This window comes from Oncorhynchus clarkii, chromosome 20 (genome assembly GCF_045791955.1).
Source record: "Oncorhynchus clarkii lewisi isolate Uvic-CL-2024 chromosome 20, UVic_Ocla_1.0, whole genome shotgun sequence".
Lineage (NCBI taxonomy): Eukaryota > Metazoa > Chordata > Actinopteri > Salmoniformes > Salmonidae > Oncorhynchus > Oncorhynchus clarkii.
In genome coordinates, this window is record NC_092166.1 from 57,917,964 (window position 1) to 57,932,606 (window position 14,643).

At 44.9% G+C, this 14,643-nt stretch overlaps 1 protein-coding gene across 1 annotated transcript in view; it reads right to left on the reverse strand.

Annotated features, from left to right (window-relative positions):
• LOC139376583 (protocadherin-15-like) overlaps positions 1-14,643 on the reverse strand; it is a 185,551-nt gene that overhangs the window by 132,631 nt on the left and 38,277 nt on the right. The window contains exons 7-8 of the mRNA XM_071119336.1: positions 12,380-12,499; positions 11,977-12,087 (exon numbers count right to left, since the gene is read on the reverse strand). Coding sequence (XP_070975437.1) covers positions 11,977-12,087; positions 12,380-12,499 — 231 coding nt within the window. The remainder of the gene's footprint in view (positions 1-11,976; positions 12,088-12,379; positions 12,500-14,643) is intronic.

Consider the following 14,643-nt stretch of genomic DNA (forward strand, 5'->3'; position numbering starts at 1 on the left):
ACAAGCCTCTGAGGATCAATGAGGCAACTCAAGAGGCTCCAACGAAAGAAAAGAGGGCATCCGCTCCCTAGCTCTACAACTTGCTGTATACCAACTGTGGGTCAACTTGTGCTTCCAGGAATGGGCTCTTAAATCACTTTAAGTAATCGTATCATTTAGAAGTAAGCTTTGATTCATTGCAAGTCCAATATGTCTGACTGAATCGAACATGACCTTCCGCTGGCTCACTGCATTTATGATGCGCATTGGGGATGTTCCGGTGCACTCCTATGCTGTTTGGGTTGAGCTGGCATATTTATTTTTGTCCACCCTCCTGGCCATCTGCTTGGGGTTGCCGTATATGTTGACTTGGTGATATTATGGATGCAACCACAGATGCCGACAAGCGCATTAGGCAGGTGTTCACTACAATGAATCAACACAATCTGAAACTCATTGAAAAGAAATGCCATCAACTTAGTGGGCCTTCACATCATAGGAATTGTGCCTATCCAATGTCAATGCCATCTTGAATCTCCCAGTCTGCCCTGGAGTTGCCCGTACATGTTGACTTCGTGACATTGGGATGCAACCACATAAGGCAGCTTGTTCACCACATTGAACCAACACACCTCTCCAATGTCAATGCCCTCCTGAATCTCCTCGATAGGCCCACTCCACCATCAGTTCCCCCTCTGGCAGTTAATAAAGACAGAGACACAATGCAACTGGACTGCCACATGTCAGGAGGCCATTCAACAGCCAAAATGCCATCTGGAAAGTGCTGATGTGCATATTGCCCTCATATGCACCTATTTTGCTACCACCCAGGGCTGGCCAGCCCATGTGACACCTGAACTGTACTAGCATGTGAAGAATGAGCTCTCATGCTGTGGTGACTAATGCATTGGCGTGGGAAACTGTACAGTAATGCCAACATATAAGGGCATAATGCCATCTATGGCAAACAAGAGGTCCTTTGGGAGGGACAAACTTAAATAAAGATGCTGTATATGATTGTGTATGGTGGCTGGGGATTGACTGTGAGATAGTGGTCTCTGCTTGATCAGTTCCACCACCTCTGCAACCCCGTTACTTTCCATCAAAGCCCAGGGCTAATCTTCGAATGTATATGTGTGTGGAGCTGCGCTACGTCCCTCATCACTAACGCCTCATAGTCACAGTCTATGACCTACACTCTAAGTAACCTCTAGGTAACCTGATATCACGCTCAAAGTTTTTTTGTACCTTTATTTAACTAGGCAAGTTAGTTAAGAACAAATTCTTATTTACAATGACGGCCTACCAGAAGGCAAAAGGACTCCTGTGGGGACGGGGGCGGGGATTAAAAATCAAAAATAAAATAAAGGACAAAACACACATCACAACAAGAGAGACACCACAACACTACATAAAGAGAGACCATAGACGACAACATAACATGGCTGCAACACATGAAAACACATCATGGTAGCAACTAAGGTTGCACATTTTGGGGAATATTCAAAGGTGGAAACTTTCTGTGGGAATTAACGGGAATATATGGGAATTAACGGGAATATATGCAAATTAATATTAATACCATTGTAGATGGTAGATGTAGATGTTTTTTGCATTGGATATATTTACCATATCATATGGAGACAGAAACATAAACCTTTTGCCTTATAATAAGTAGACATAATTGCAAATGATTAAGTCCTTCCAATAGAACAAAATAAAATTGTTATGAATTTAACTTTAATTAAATGAGTTGACTATTCACATGGGATGATTTCACTGAACAACAAAAGAAAGGGAATATTGAATGATCCCCAATGATCCATCGCATCTCCCAAAAGCATTTTCAACAAACATCTGTCAAATAATAGTCTAGAAACTAAGGCTTTGGTTGTCTTCCTCTCAGGCTTCCATGTCTTCTCTCTGGACCTCCTCAATGTCCACCTCTTGAACATCAGACTCTGAGGCCTCATCTTCACTGTCACTTTCCAACCTTGTTGAGGATGGCTTGTTGTCAGGCTCAAAAAGCCTCAAATTTGCCCGGATGGCCACCAATTGTTCAACCCTTGTATTGGTCAGCTAGTTGCGTGCTTTAGTGTGTGTTAACAAACAAGGACCAGTTGCGCTCTGAGGCGGCTGATGTTGGTGGGATTTGGAGGATGACGGAGGCAACAGGGAAAAGAGCCTCAGATCCACAAAGTCCCTTCCACCAGGTGGCTGATGAGATCCATTGGCACAACTAGCATATTGCATCTCCATCCCAAAGTTCTTGCTTGGAAGTGTACTTCGCCAAACTGCCAAGAACCTTGCCCTCATCCAGGCCAAGGTGGCGAGACACGGTAGTGATGACACCATAGGCCTTGTTGATCTCTGCACCAGACAGGATGCTCTTGCCAGCATACTTGGGGTCCAACATGTACACTGCAGTGTATGGGCTTCAGGCAGAAGTATTCACACATTTTGTTTTAAATGTATTTTTTTTACCCCCCTTATTTCTCCCCAATTTTGTGGTATCCAATTAGTAGTAGTTACTGTCTTGTCTCATCACTGCAACTCCCGTACAGACTCGGGAGAGGCGAAGGTCGAGAGCCATGCTTCCTACGAAACACAACCCAACCAAGCCGCACTGCTTCTTGACACAACGCACATCCAACCAGGAAGCCAGCCGCACCAATGTGTCGGAGGAAACACCGTACACCTAGCGACCTGGTCAGCGTGCACTGCGCCTGGCCGGCCACAGGAGTTGCTAGTGCGCGATGAGACAAGGATATCCCTGCCGGTCAAACCCTCCCTAACCCCGGACGACGCTGGGCCAATTGTGCGTCGCCCCATGAGCCTCCAGGTCGCGGCCGGCTGCAGCAGAGCCTGGGCTCGAACCCAGAATCTCTGGTGGCACAGCTAGCACTGCAATGCAGTGCCTTAGACCACTGCGCCACCCGGGAGGCCGTCTTCACGCTTTTTGATGCATTTCAGAACTTCAGTTTCCTCTGCTTGGAGCAACAGTGAAGTGGGCAGGGCAGTACTGATTTATTCTCTTACATCTGCAAGCGGTGTCTGTACATCAGACAGGATGGCATTGTCTCCCTCAATCTGTGCAATGGCTACTGCTATCGGTGTCAGGAGTTTCAGACTGCTTACCACTTTCTCCCAAAATTCATCATCCAGGAGGATCCTCTTGATGGGGCTGTCCATAATCGGCAGCCCCATCAAGTGATATGGCCATTTCTTGGAGACTCCTTCCCCTCCAGGAGACTGTCAAACATGATGACAACACCCCCCCAACGGGTGTTGCTGGGCAGCTTCAATGTGGTGTTCTCATTATATGCTATAACTTGATGACCCTTCACATACCTAACCATTTCCTTGGCTCTCTTGTAGAGTGTATCCATTGTTTTCAGTGCCATGATGTCCTTGAGGAGCAGATTCAATGCATGAGCAGCACAGCCAATGGGTGTGATGTGAGCGTAGGACTCCTCCACTTTAGACCAAGCGACATTCATGTTCGCAGCATTGTCTGTCACCAGTGCAAATACCTTCTGTGGTCCAAGGTCATTAATGACTGCCTTCAGCTCATCTGCAATGTAGAGGCCGGTGTGTCTGTTGTCCCTTGTGTCTGTGCTCTTGTAAATCAAATCAAATTTTATTTGTCACATACACATGGTTAGCAGATGTTAATGCGAGTGTAGCGAAATGCTTGTGCTTCTAGTTCCGACAATGCAGTAATAACAAGTAATCTAACTAACAATTTCAAAACTACTGTCTTGTACACAGTGTAAGGGGATAAAGAATATGTACATAAGGATATATGAATGAGTGATGGTACAGAGCAGCATAGGCAAGATACAGTAGATGGTATCGAGTACAGTATGTACAAATGAGATGAGTATGTAAACAAAGTGGCATAGTTTAAAGTGGCTAGTGATACATGTATTACATAAGGATACAGTCGATGATATAGAGTACAGTATATACGTATGCATATGAGATGAATAATGTAGGGTAAGTAACATTATATAAGGTAGCATTGTTTAAAGTGGCTAGTGATATATTTACATCATTTCCCATCAATTCCCATTATTAAAGTGGCTGGAGTTGAGTCAGTGTCAGTGTGTTGGCAGCAGCCACTCAGTGTTAGTGGTGGCTGTTTAACAGTCTGATGGCCTTGAGATAGAAGCTGTTTTTCAGTCTCTCGGTCCCAGCTTTGATGCACCTGTACTGACCTCGCCTTCTGGATGATAGCGGGGTGAACAGGCAGTGGCTCGGGTGGTTGATGTCCTTGATGATCTTTATGGCCTTCCTGTGACATCGGGTGGTGTAGGTGTCCTGGAGGGCAGGTAGTTTGCCCCCGGTGATGCGTTGTGCAGACCTCACTACCCTCTGGAGAGCCTTACGGTTGAGGGCGGTGCAGTTGCCATACCAGGCGGTGATACAGCCCGCCAGGATGCTCTCGATTGTGCATCTGTAGAAGTTTGTGAGTGCTTTTGGTGACAAGCCGAATTTCTTCAGCCTCCTGAGGTTGAAGAGGCGCTGCTGCGCCTTCTTCACGATGCTGTCTGTGTGAGTGGACCAATTCAGTGTCTGTGATGTGTATGCCGAGGAACTTAAAACTTGCTACCCTCTCCACTACTGTTCCATCGATGTGGATAGGGGGGTGTTCCCTCTGCTGTTTCCTGAAGTCCACAATCATCTCCTTAGTTTTGTTGACGTTGAGAGTGAGGTTATTTTCCTGACACCACACTCCGAGGGCCCTCACCTCCTCCCTGTAGGCCGTCTCGTCGTTGTTGGTAATCAAGCCTACCACTGTTGTGTCGTCCGCAAACTTGATGATTGAGTTGGAGGCGTGCGTGGCCACGCAGTCGTGGGTGAACAGGGAGTACAGGAGAGGGCTCAGAACGCACCCTTGTGGGGCCCCAGTGTTGAGGATCAGCGGGGAGGAGATGTTGTTGCCTACCCTCACCACCTGGGGGCGGCCCGTCAGGAAGTCCAGTACCCAGTTGCACAGGGCGGGGTCGAGACCCAGGGTCTCGAGCTTGATGACGAGCTTGGAGGGTACTATGGTGTTGAATGCCGAGCTGTAGTCGATGAACAGCATTCTCACATAGGTATTCCTCTTGTCCAGATGGGTTAGGGCAGTGTGCAGTGTGGTTGAGATTGCATCGTCTGTGGACCTATTTGGGCGGTAAGCAAATTGGAGTGGGTCTAGGGTGTCAGGTAGGGTGGAGGTGATATGGTCCTTGACTAGTCTCTCAAAGCACTTCATGATGACGGATGTGAGTGCTACGGGGCGGTAGTCGTTTAGCTCAGTTACCTTAGCTTTCTTGGGAACAGGAACAATGGTGGCCCTCTTGAAGCATGTGGGAACAGCAGACTGGTATAGGGATTGATTGAATATGTCCGTAAACACACCGGCCAGCTGGTCTGCGCATGCTCTGAGGGCGCGGCTGGGGATGCCGTCTGGGCCTGCAGCCTTGCGAGGGTTAACACGTTTAAATGTCTTACTCACCTCGGCTGCAGTGAAGGAGAGACCGCATGTTTTCGTTGCAGGCCGTGTCAGTGGCACTGTATTGTCCTCAAAGCGGGCAAAAAAGTTATTTAGTCTGCCTAGGAGCAAGACATCCTGGTCCGTGACTGGGCTGGATTTCTTCCTGTAGTCCGTGATTGACTGTAGACCCTGCCACATGCCTCTTGTGTCTGAGCCGTTGAATTGAGATTCTACTTTGTCTCTGTACTGGCGCTTAGCTTGTTTGATAGCCTTGCGGATGGAATAGCTGCACTGTTTGTATTCGGTCATGTTACCAGACACAATGCCCTGATTAAAAGCAGTGGTTCGCGCTTTCAGTTTCACACGAATGCTGCCATCAATCCACGGTTTCTGGTTAGGGAATGTTTTAATCGTTGCTATGGGAACGACATCTTCAACGCACGTTCTAATGAACTCGCACACCGAATCAGCGTATTCGTCAATGTTGTTATCTGACGCAATACGAAACATCTCCCAGTCCACGTGATGGAAGCAGTCTTGGAGTGTGGAGTCAGCTTGGTCGGACCAGCGTTGGACAGACCTCAGCGTGGGAGCCTCTTGTTTTAGTTTCTGTCTGTAGGCAGGGATCAACAAAATGGAGTCGTGGTCAGCTTTTCCGAAAGGGGGGCGGGGCAGGGCCTTACATGCGTCGCGGAAGTTAGAGTAACAATGATCCAAGGTCTTTCCACCCCTGGTTGCGCAATCGATATGCTGATAAAATTTGGGGAGTGTTGTTTTCAGATTAGCCTTGTTAAAATCCCCAGCTACAATGAATGCAGCCTCCGGATAAATCGTTTCCAGTTTGCAGAGAGTTAAATAAAGTTCGTTCAGAGCCATCGATGTGTCTGCTTGGGGGGGGATATATACGGCTGTGATTATAATCGAAGAGAATTCTCTTGGTAGATAATGAGGTCTACATTTGATTGTGAGGAATTCTAAATCAGGTGAACAGAAGGATTTGAGTTCCTGTATGTTTCTTTCATCACACCATGTCACGTTGGCCATGAGGCATACGCCCCCGCCCCTCTTCTTACCAGAAAGATGTTTGTTTCTGTCAGCGCGATGCGTGGAGAAACCCGTTGGCTGCACCGCTTCGGATAGAGTCTCTCCAGTGAGCCATGTTTCAGTGAAGCAAAGGACGTTACAGTCTCTGATGTCCCTCTGGAATGCTACCCTTGCTTGGATTTCATCAACCTTGTTGTCAAGAGACTGGACATTGGCAAGAAGAATGCTAGGGAGTGGTGTGCGGTGTGCCCGTCTCCGGAGTCTGACCAGAAGACCGCCTCGTTTCCCTCTCTTTCGGAGTCGTTTTTTTGGGTCGCTGCATAGGATCCACTCCGTTGTCCTGTTTGTAAGGCAGAACACAGGGTCCGCGTCGCGAAAAACATATTCTTGGTCGTACTGATGGTGAGTTGACGCTGATCTTATATTCAGTAGTTCTTCTCGACTGTATGTAATGAAACCTAAGATGACCTGGGGTACTAATGTAAGAAATAACACGTAAAAAAACAAAAAACTGCATAGTTTCCTAGGAACGCGAAGCGAGGCGGCCATCTCTGTCGGCGCCGGAAGTTGTAGAATACTGGTTGAGGGTTGGCGATGATGTAGTTAATTATTCCTTGCCCACGAACATTCGACCACCCATCAGAGATGATTGCAATACAGTCTGCTTTCTCTATAATTTGCTTGACCTTCACTTGAACTCTGTTGCACTCTGCATCCAGCTAATGAGTAGATAAAGCATGTCTGGTTGGAGGGGTGTACGCTGGGCGAAGGACATTCAGAAATCTCTTCCAATATACATTGCCTATACAACCAGTTGTATACACAGCTCGAGCAAGACATTCGTCAACATTTATCTGACTACGTTCCTCCATTGAGTCAAAAAAACGTATGATTCCAGGACCATTGAGATGTTGCTATCGATAAGGTGTTAGAGTCATCATTTTCACTTCGAATAGAAGTAGAGGGACTTTTGTCAGAGGTTGCTTGTTGTGAGTGCTGAGGGAACTTTATGCACTTGGCCAGATGATTCTGCATCTTTGTTGCATTCTTCACATATGACTTGGCACAGTATTTGCAAATGTACACAGCTTTTTCTTCTACATTAGCTGCAGTGATATGTCTCCAGACATCATATAGTGCCCGTGGCATTTTCCTGTAAAGATTAGAAACAAAATTGTAATACAAACCCAAATACAATTCCATGTACAAATAAATAGTTAAGCAGTTAGATTAAACAACTTCTTTGTAAGATAAATGTTTTAAAATGAAACATGTATGGAAACAGGTGAATTAACACTCCTCATTGACCAGGCTCAAGCAAGCTAAAAACCACATGGTAGCAAAAACTAACTAGCAGAAATTGTAATTGCAATGATTTAAAACACACGTTGATGTAGGCTACTATTTACTAGTTAACAAAAAATCATGTATGTCATATAAAATATATTCACCCCACCCAGTATGGTAATCATAACTTACCAGAAAGCATGCAGTCCTTGGCTCAGACAGTGTAGTAGTGTGGGCTCAATAGCATCTCATTAGTGTGCAAGATCTTGAGAATCAGCTGTACATATGATGGAAGAATGCACTGTGCATACAGAGGGTTGCAATTCCATTGAATTGTGGATAATTTAACCAAAATATGCCACAAGACCTAGATTTGCCTTATGCGTATCCCACAAAAAAGGTTCACTGTTATAACCTAACTTTTGTTAATGAATTTAAGCAAAATTCCCAAATTTCCCAGGCTTAACGTCCCATGGAAATTTTCCGGAAGGTTTCCAACCCTTTATAACCCTAGTAGCAACACAACATGGTACAAACATTATTGGGCATACTGTAGACAACAGCACAACGGGCAAGAAGGTAGAGACAACAATGCATCACACGAAGCAGCCACAACTGTCAGTAAGAGTGTCCATGATTGAGTCTTTGAATGAAAAGATGGAGACAAAACGGTCCAGTTTGAGTGGGGTTTTTTTTCAGCTCGTTCCAGTCGCTAGCTGCAGCCAACTGAAAAGAGGAGCGACCCAGGGATGTGTGTGCTTTGGGGACCTTTAACAGAATCTTACTGGCAGAACGGGTATTTTATGTGGAGGATGAGGGCTGCAGTAGGTAGCTCAGATAGGGGGGAGTGAGACCTAAGAGAGTTTTATAAATAAGCATCAATCAGTGGGTCTTGCAACTGGTATACAGAGATGACCAGTTTACAGAAGAGCATAGAGTGCAGTGATCTGTCCTATAAGGAGCAAATCTGATGGCCGAATGATAAAGAACATCAAGCCGCTCAAGAGCGTAATCACAGCCAACTACGCATAGTAAATATCGGCCAAATAAATCTCTCTACCTGACTTCCAAAGGAATATAAAGAAATATGCCACATTCAGGTCTGTTTGTGACATCAATCTCACACTCTCCTTCACAACCAGACAACTAACCATTCCACTGCTGGAGTATCCCCTGCATCAATTAGGCTGAGATAACATTCCAGCTAGCCAATCATTCTCGTTGGCATGCAGTCTGCACGTGCGGAGTGCCTCGACCCCACTGTTGTATAACTGGAAACTGTATACCCTGACAGTCAAACAGGAAGGATACTTACTGCCCTTGTCGCTGCAGCATTGCCAGAATGACCAGTTAGCTGTGTGACCTGGTCAGGCCCCAGAACTAAAACCAATACTGGCGACTTTCTCTCCTCACCCTGTTAGGACACACTCATGTCCTGGTCACCTCAAAGACTTTGAATCAACGCTGCACACTTCGTTTCGGTAGGCTAAATAGGGATACCGTTAAAGCTGTACATATACGCTGCTCGAGTGGCTGACTGTTGTATAACAGGTTGCTTTCCTGTAACTTGGTTACACTACTGTGTGCTTGTGTCACTAAAAACATGAACACACATTTAAAAGCTAGTTGGCTTCAGCTATTCAAAACAGAGGCATGGCAGTGCCACTCATAGTTATACCAAGAGCCGTATTAAACCCTTTAAACACTAGAACCGCTAAAGCAGTTATTTTTGACCACTCGTGATTTATTTATTCACAAACAGAACTGGAGTTATAACCAGTTTTAGGAGTGCATGTCACTTTTTGATGGTTTTCCCATGTTGCCCCTGACTTCTCCCGGGAGTAGGGCCTGCTCCGCTCCTTCTGCTGATAGTTGATAATCACTCTGATAATTACCTCGAAACTGAACCTAAACTATACCGATTTCACACATATAACAACAGATGAAGTAAAGTATGATGGGGAGAAAGGGGGAGAATGGGTGAGTTGATGAGTGAGGGGAAGCAAACGATGCATAATTATGTAAATCACCAATTGTGAATGAAGAACAGGGCGGCCATTCTATTGTATTGATCTATTCTAACTATCACCTCAAAACGGTGTACCCCACCCACATCAGTCCACTGAATCCCAGCAGTTTTGTCAGTCTACTCTCCAACTAGGCTGCACAGTAAGAGTACATGCTGAATGGCTTTCAATATCTGGGAAAATATCCCCACGGGGCAGCAGGTGAGAGGGAGTCAGAATGTGGTGATGAGTCTTGTGGAACCTTAGGTTGGCAAGGGGAGAAATGTCACCATGTAACATTTCTTCACTTTACTGTCATCGCTGAACAGGTTGCTTGCAAAGAAAACAAGTCTGGCAGGGCAGCATGAACAAAATGAGACGGGAGCTCCCTCCCTCCGCACAGAATAAGGCACCTGCACAGACATTGTACTCCACAGCGGTGCTGAAGAATGATAAGACAACGGGACACAATAACGAGAGAACCGGAGGCCATTACGGACTACAACCAAACAAAGGTATGTCAAAGTGTGTCAAGCCAGTGAACGTTACGAAAATGGTGGCAACTGTTGCGACAAGGGATAACAGCTAAATGAAATCCAACTGACGCACAAAAGCAGCAGATAAGTGCAATTGGCTATGTTTGACTGCTGTCCTATTGACACTTATTACTTATATTCATTATAATGCCATACTTGTTTTTGTGCTGAGATTCACTATTGACCAAGGCCATTATAAAATGTTTAGCCTACTGCTGTTTCCATCATTTGACCGGTGGTTGAGGTATTTTATTTTGTATTTTGTTTTTAGAAAAAGAAGCTGTTTACAGTCTTCTAACACATATGCTTTCCGTCTCATAGTTGTAACAAAAGCACTCCACAAATAAAATTGATTGAACACTTGAATTTTTCGTGTGTTTATTAAACAAAAAATGTTTGTACAGTAACAAACTAATGTAAATGCTATTGTGTTATTTAAACTATATTTTTTAAAGTATTCTAATGTTACCCAAGGCCTTCATAAACACAACCAAACAATTATGTTGCGATAGAATGAATGAAATGTATTAATTACACTGTTAGAATGTTTTAGTCAGAGGCCCAGCAGCTCCCGTGTTCAAGACAGAATAACACAATACAAAATAAACCAGGGCAATTTATATGCAGGCAAAGGTGTTTGAGTGTAATTATGTTGGCCATATTGGATTCATAATAAAAATGTATTTACACCGACACAGTCTTTCATCATTTGGTTCTTTGAGTCATTATGTTTCCACCAGTGGAGGCTGCTGAGGGGAGACCGGCTCATAATAATGGCCGGAACGGGGGAAATGGAATGGCATCAAGCACATGGGAACCATGTGTTTGATGTATTTGATACCATTCCACGGATTCCACTGAATCAGTATCAAATACATCAAACACATGGTTTCCATGTGCTTGATGCCATTCCATTTCCCCCGTTCCGGCCATTACCATGAGCCCATCCTTCCCAATTAAGGTGCCACCAACCTCCTGTGGTTTCCACATAGAACCTTCACCCTTCAGGAGCCCTCTGTCCTTAGTGTGTATGTATTTTTGTCAGGCAGGACCATATACCCTTATGCTGTTTGTTTGTGTGTGGAGTGTAGACAAACTGACTACTTGCATTCCACATTTGAGCAAATGTCAGAGCTTGCAATATTAGGCTACATGAGATTATGCAACCCATCCACCCTCTAGCCAGACATTATTCTGCACTTTTCGAGTTTAGGGGGTGTGTCACAATATCTATCAAATTGAACCACTTTGGCAGTAAAACATTTTTTACACAACCCTCCATTTCATAAATGGGATACATTAGAGAGGAGAAAAAAAACATGCTTGTGTTTTGTTCTACCTCGGGTAGGAGTATCTAAAAAAAAAAAAATTGCGTAGGCCTCGCCACTCACCTAAAAGGCACCTAATTGGTGGAACACCGCGGTTCCATCTTAAGTGTATTTTCCAAAAGATTAAAGTTTTCAAAAACATTCTGCATTGCATTCATTTCAGCCTGGAAAGCACTTGCATTGAAAATACATGCCACGTCGGTTCACGTATCTGCCCTGGTCAAAAGTAGTGTACTATACAGGGAATAGGGTGCCATTCCAGACATGACCACAGACTTTGATGACTAGATAGCTATGCAGACAGACAGACTTACATTAGCCTGGATGATGACCAGGTAGCGTGTGATCTCCTCGTAGTTGAGCCTCTCCCTCAGGACCATCGAGCCAGAAAGGGTGAGAGGGATGTCAAACGTCCTGTTGGCCATCTGTGACACAAAGAGATACACTGCCCTGGGTTAAGAGTGCACTCCCCTCAGAAAAGCTCCCCCTTGCCTCATTCATTGTCTGCCAGAGCGAGTGCAGAGATCTCCGGTGTAGAGATTGCCTCAACAGGACATTTGTGGCTTTGTGACCCCTACCTAGTGATATGAGTAATACGGTCATAATCGAATATCTCTAGCAATCTTTTGAGGCTGTGCAGTGTGATTGCCATCAGTCGTGGGTTTAAAGAGAATCAGATTGAATGGGTCAGTCAGTAAGTATTGAGATGTAACATACCGGGTCAGTTGGGTTGTACTGGATGATGTATTCGATCTGTCCGTTTGGGCCGTCATCAATGTCCAGAGCTCCATTATTCCCAGTGAAGCCGGAGAAGATGGTGGTGCCAACTGGGGTCAACTGTGAGACATTATTACATCGTTATGACAATACTAACGATCCAAACTATAAAAAGAAGTCTCCACACACTTGAATCAGATGTAAGTGTCAGTTTTCCTGTGCTAAGCATTTGGTCGACAACAACCTTCATCAAAACACCAACGATCCAGCCATTCTGAGTGAAACATACAGTAAGGGCTAAACCAACATTAGGGCTGGGAACCTTACTATACTATATTATCACGAGACTTAGGTGCCCATACGACTATTAAGATTCTCTCGATTCTATATGTTTTGTGATTTGATACTGCAATTTTATTGCGATTTGACATTCCTGACATATTTCTCACTATAGTGTACATCTGCTGCAGAGGGACAAGAGAGCGCATGAGAAAAATGAGTTTTGATCAGTCATGGAAACAAAAGTGCTGAAAACAATATTGGATCACTATTTTTTTTTAAGATGGAGAACAAGCTATAGGATGAAAAATACTGTAGTTTTGGTGCAGGCACAGTCGACAATAGCGCTAGCTTACGCTACCTAGCAACAAAAAAAGTAGCTATATAATATCGTCAAAAATAGCATTGCGATATGCAACTGTAAGATTTTTCCCGCGTCACAACATGCTGTTCATTTGTTTACAGACAAGCATATTGCGGTGAAAACAGGATTAGTTAGGTTTTGAAGTGACTGGTTGCGCAACAACATAATCCCTGTTGGATTCTGAGGTGGCTAGCTCAGCCAGTCACCAACAAAGCCTTGCTCTTGGTCTTCTGAGAGGGGCGAGTGATTCACAGCACCAGAATGCTTCCTTTCAGCTGTCATACCTGAGCCCCACAGTGGACCGCTATCAGATGTGAGAAGAGAAGGTAATAGTCTAGTGCCTGTTGGCAGCACCAAGGAAACCTGGGTATTTTAGCTCCTGAAATGCTACTCTGCAGCTCTTGTATCTGACTTTTCAGGAACATGAACACACAAAAGAAGTCAGATACAAGAGGAAGAGAGGAGAGAGTTCAGTGAAACACGACTGTAAAAATGTTTTCACTGAGCTGAATAGGAAAAACCTCATAGAAACCCACAGCAGGGACCCAGAGTAATTTCTAAAGAGGTGCTGTAATGAAAAGTAGAGGCACGATTTCCATGTTTCCCATTCGCAAAAATTGAAATCTACTCGGTTGTCTTCGACAGGATAGGGACAGCCATACATCCCATCCACTCTGCAATTTTGTTAATCGCAGAAATACATAAGCGCGCATTATTTAGGAGCTGACATTATTTAGGACAGGCGCCAAGATTCCTCATTGGGATGCAAGGCTCTCCCAGCGCCAACCGGTCACAGACACGCCTCTGGGAGCACATCACTCCTCCACGTCCCTTAGTCTGCACATCAGCGCCTCAGTGATAAACATTGCGTAACAGACTGTATGCATGAAGGCCGCCGTAAGGAATGAATTAATGTGGCATAAAGATGTGTACAGTGCATTTAATAACCAAGGGGTTACATACACCATTTAGCACATCTTAGTAGTTTATTGGGATACACAAGGAGAGGCCAAAAGATTCTCCCCATATGAGATAACAAGGTGTTGAAAGGTTAAGGTGCATCTAGAGCTGTCTAAAGACTAAGTGCCTGATTAACACGTGTGAGTGATTCAGCCTCGACTATAACTCTTGATGCCAGTCTCAGGTGACGGTGTAGTTAATGGAATTTTTAAACAGGGTCAAGGTCTCACAAGAGCATACAGCTAGCACGCATGATTGGCATTCACTCCTCCCATCCTCCGGGCTTGCAACTTCAGCGGAAAGTTGGAAAGCATGCAAGTAAGGCTCTCCAGATACTCTATGACACACAGTACCGTCATGCCAAGTATGTCCACGTGTGCAGTCAAGATCTCCCATTAGCAGATGTCTTCAGCTCCACAACATACTTCGTTCAGCCGTGAATACCTCTAGCTGTTATATCGCTCTCTGCTTCGACAGCCTTGTAGCTCTCCACTACATGGGCTTCAAAAGCTGACTGATGGACAGGAGTCTCTGCATTCTATTGGACCTCCTATCTCCGTGTCAGTCGAACATTTCAGTCGCACTTTGTTTGGATAGTCCGGTTTCTCCCACCTGTAGTTGCTCTACAGGTCAACTATCTGTCGATAAGCAACTATTTGGG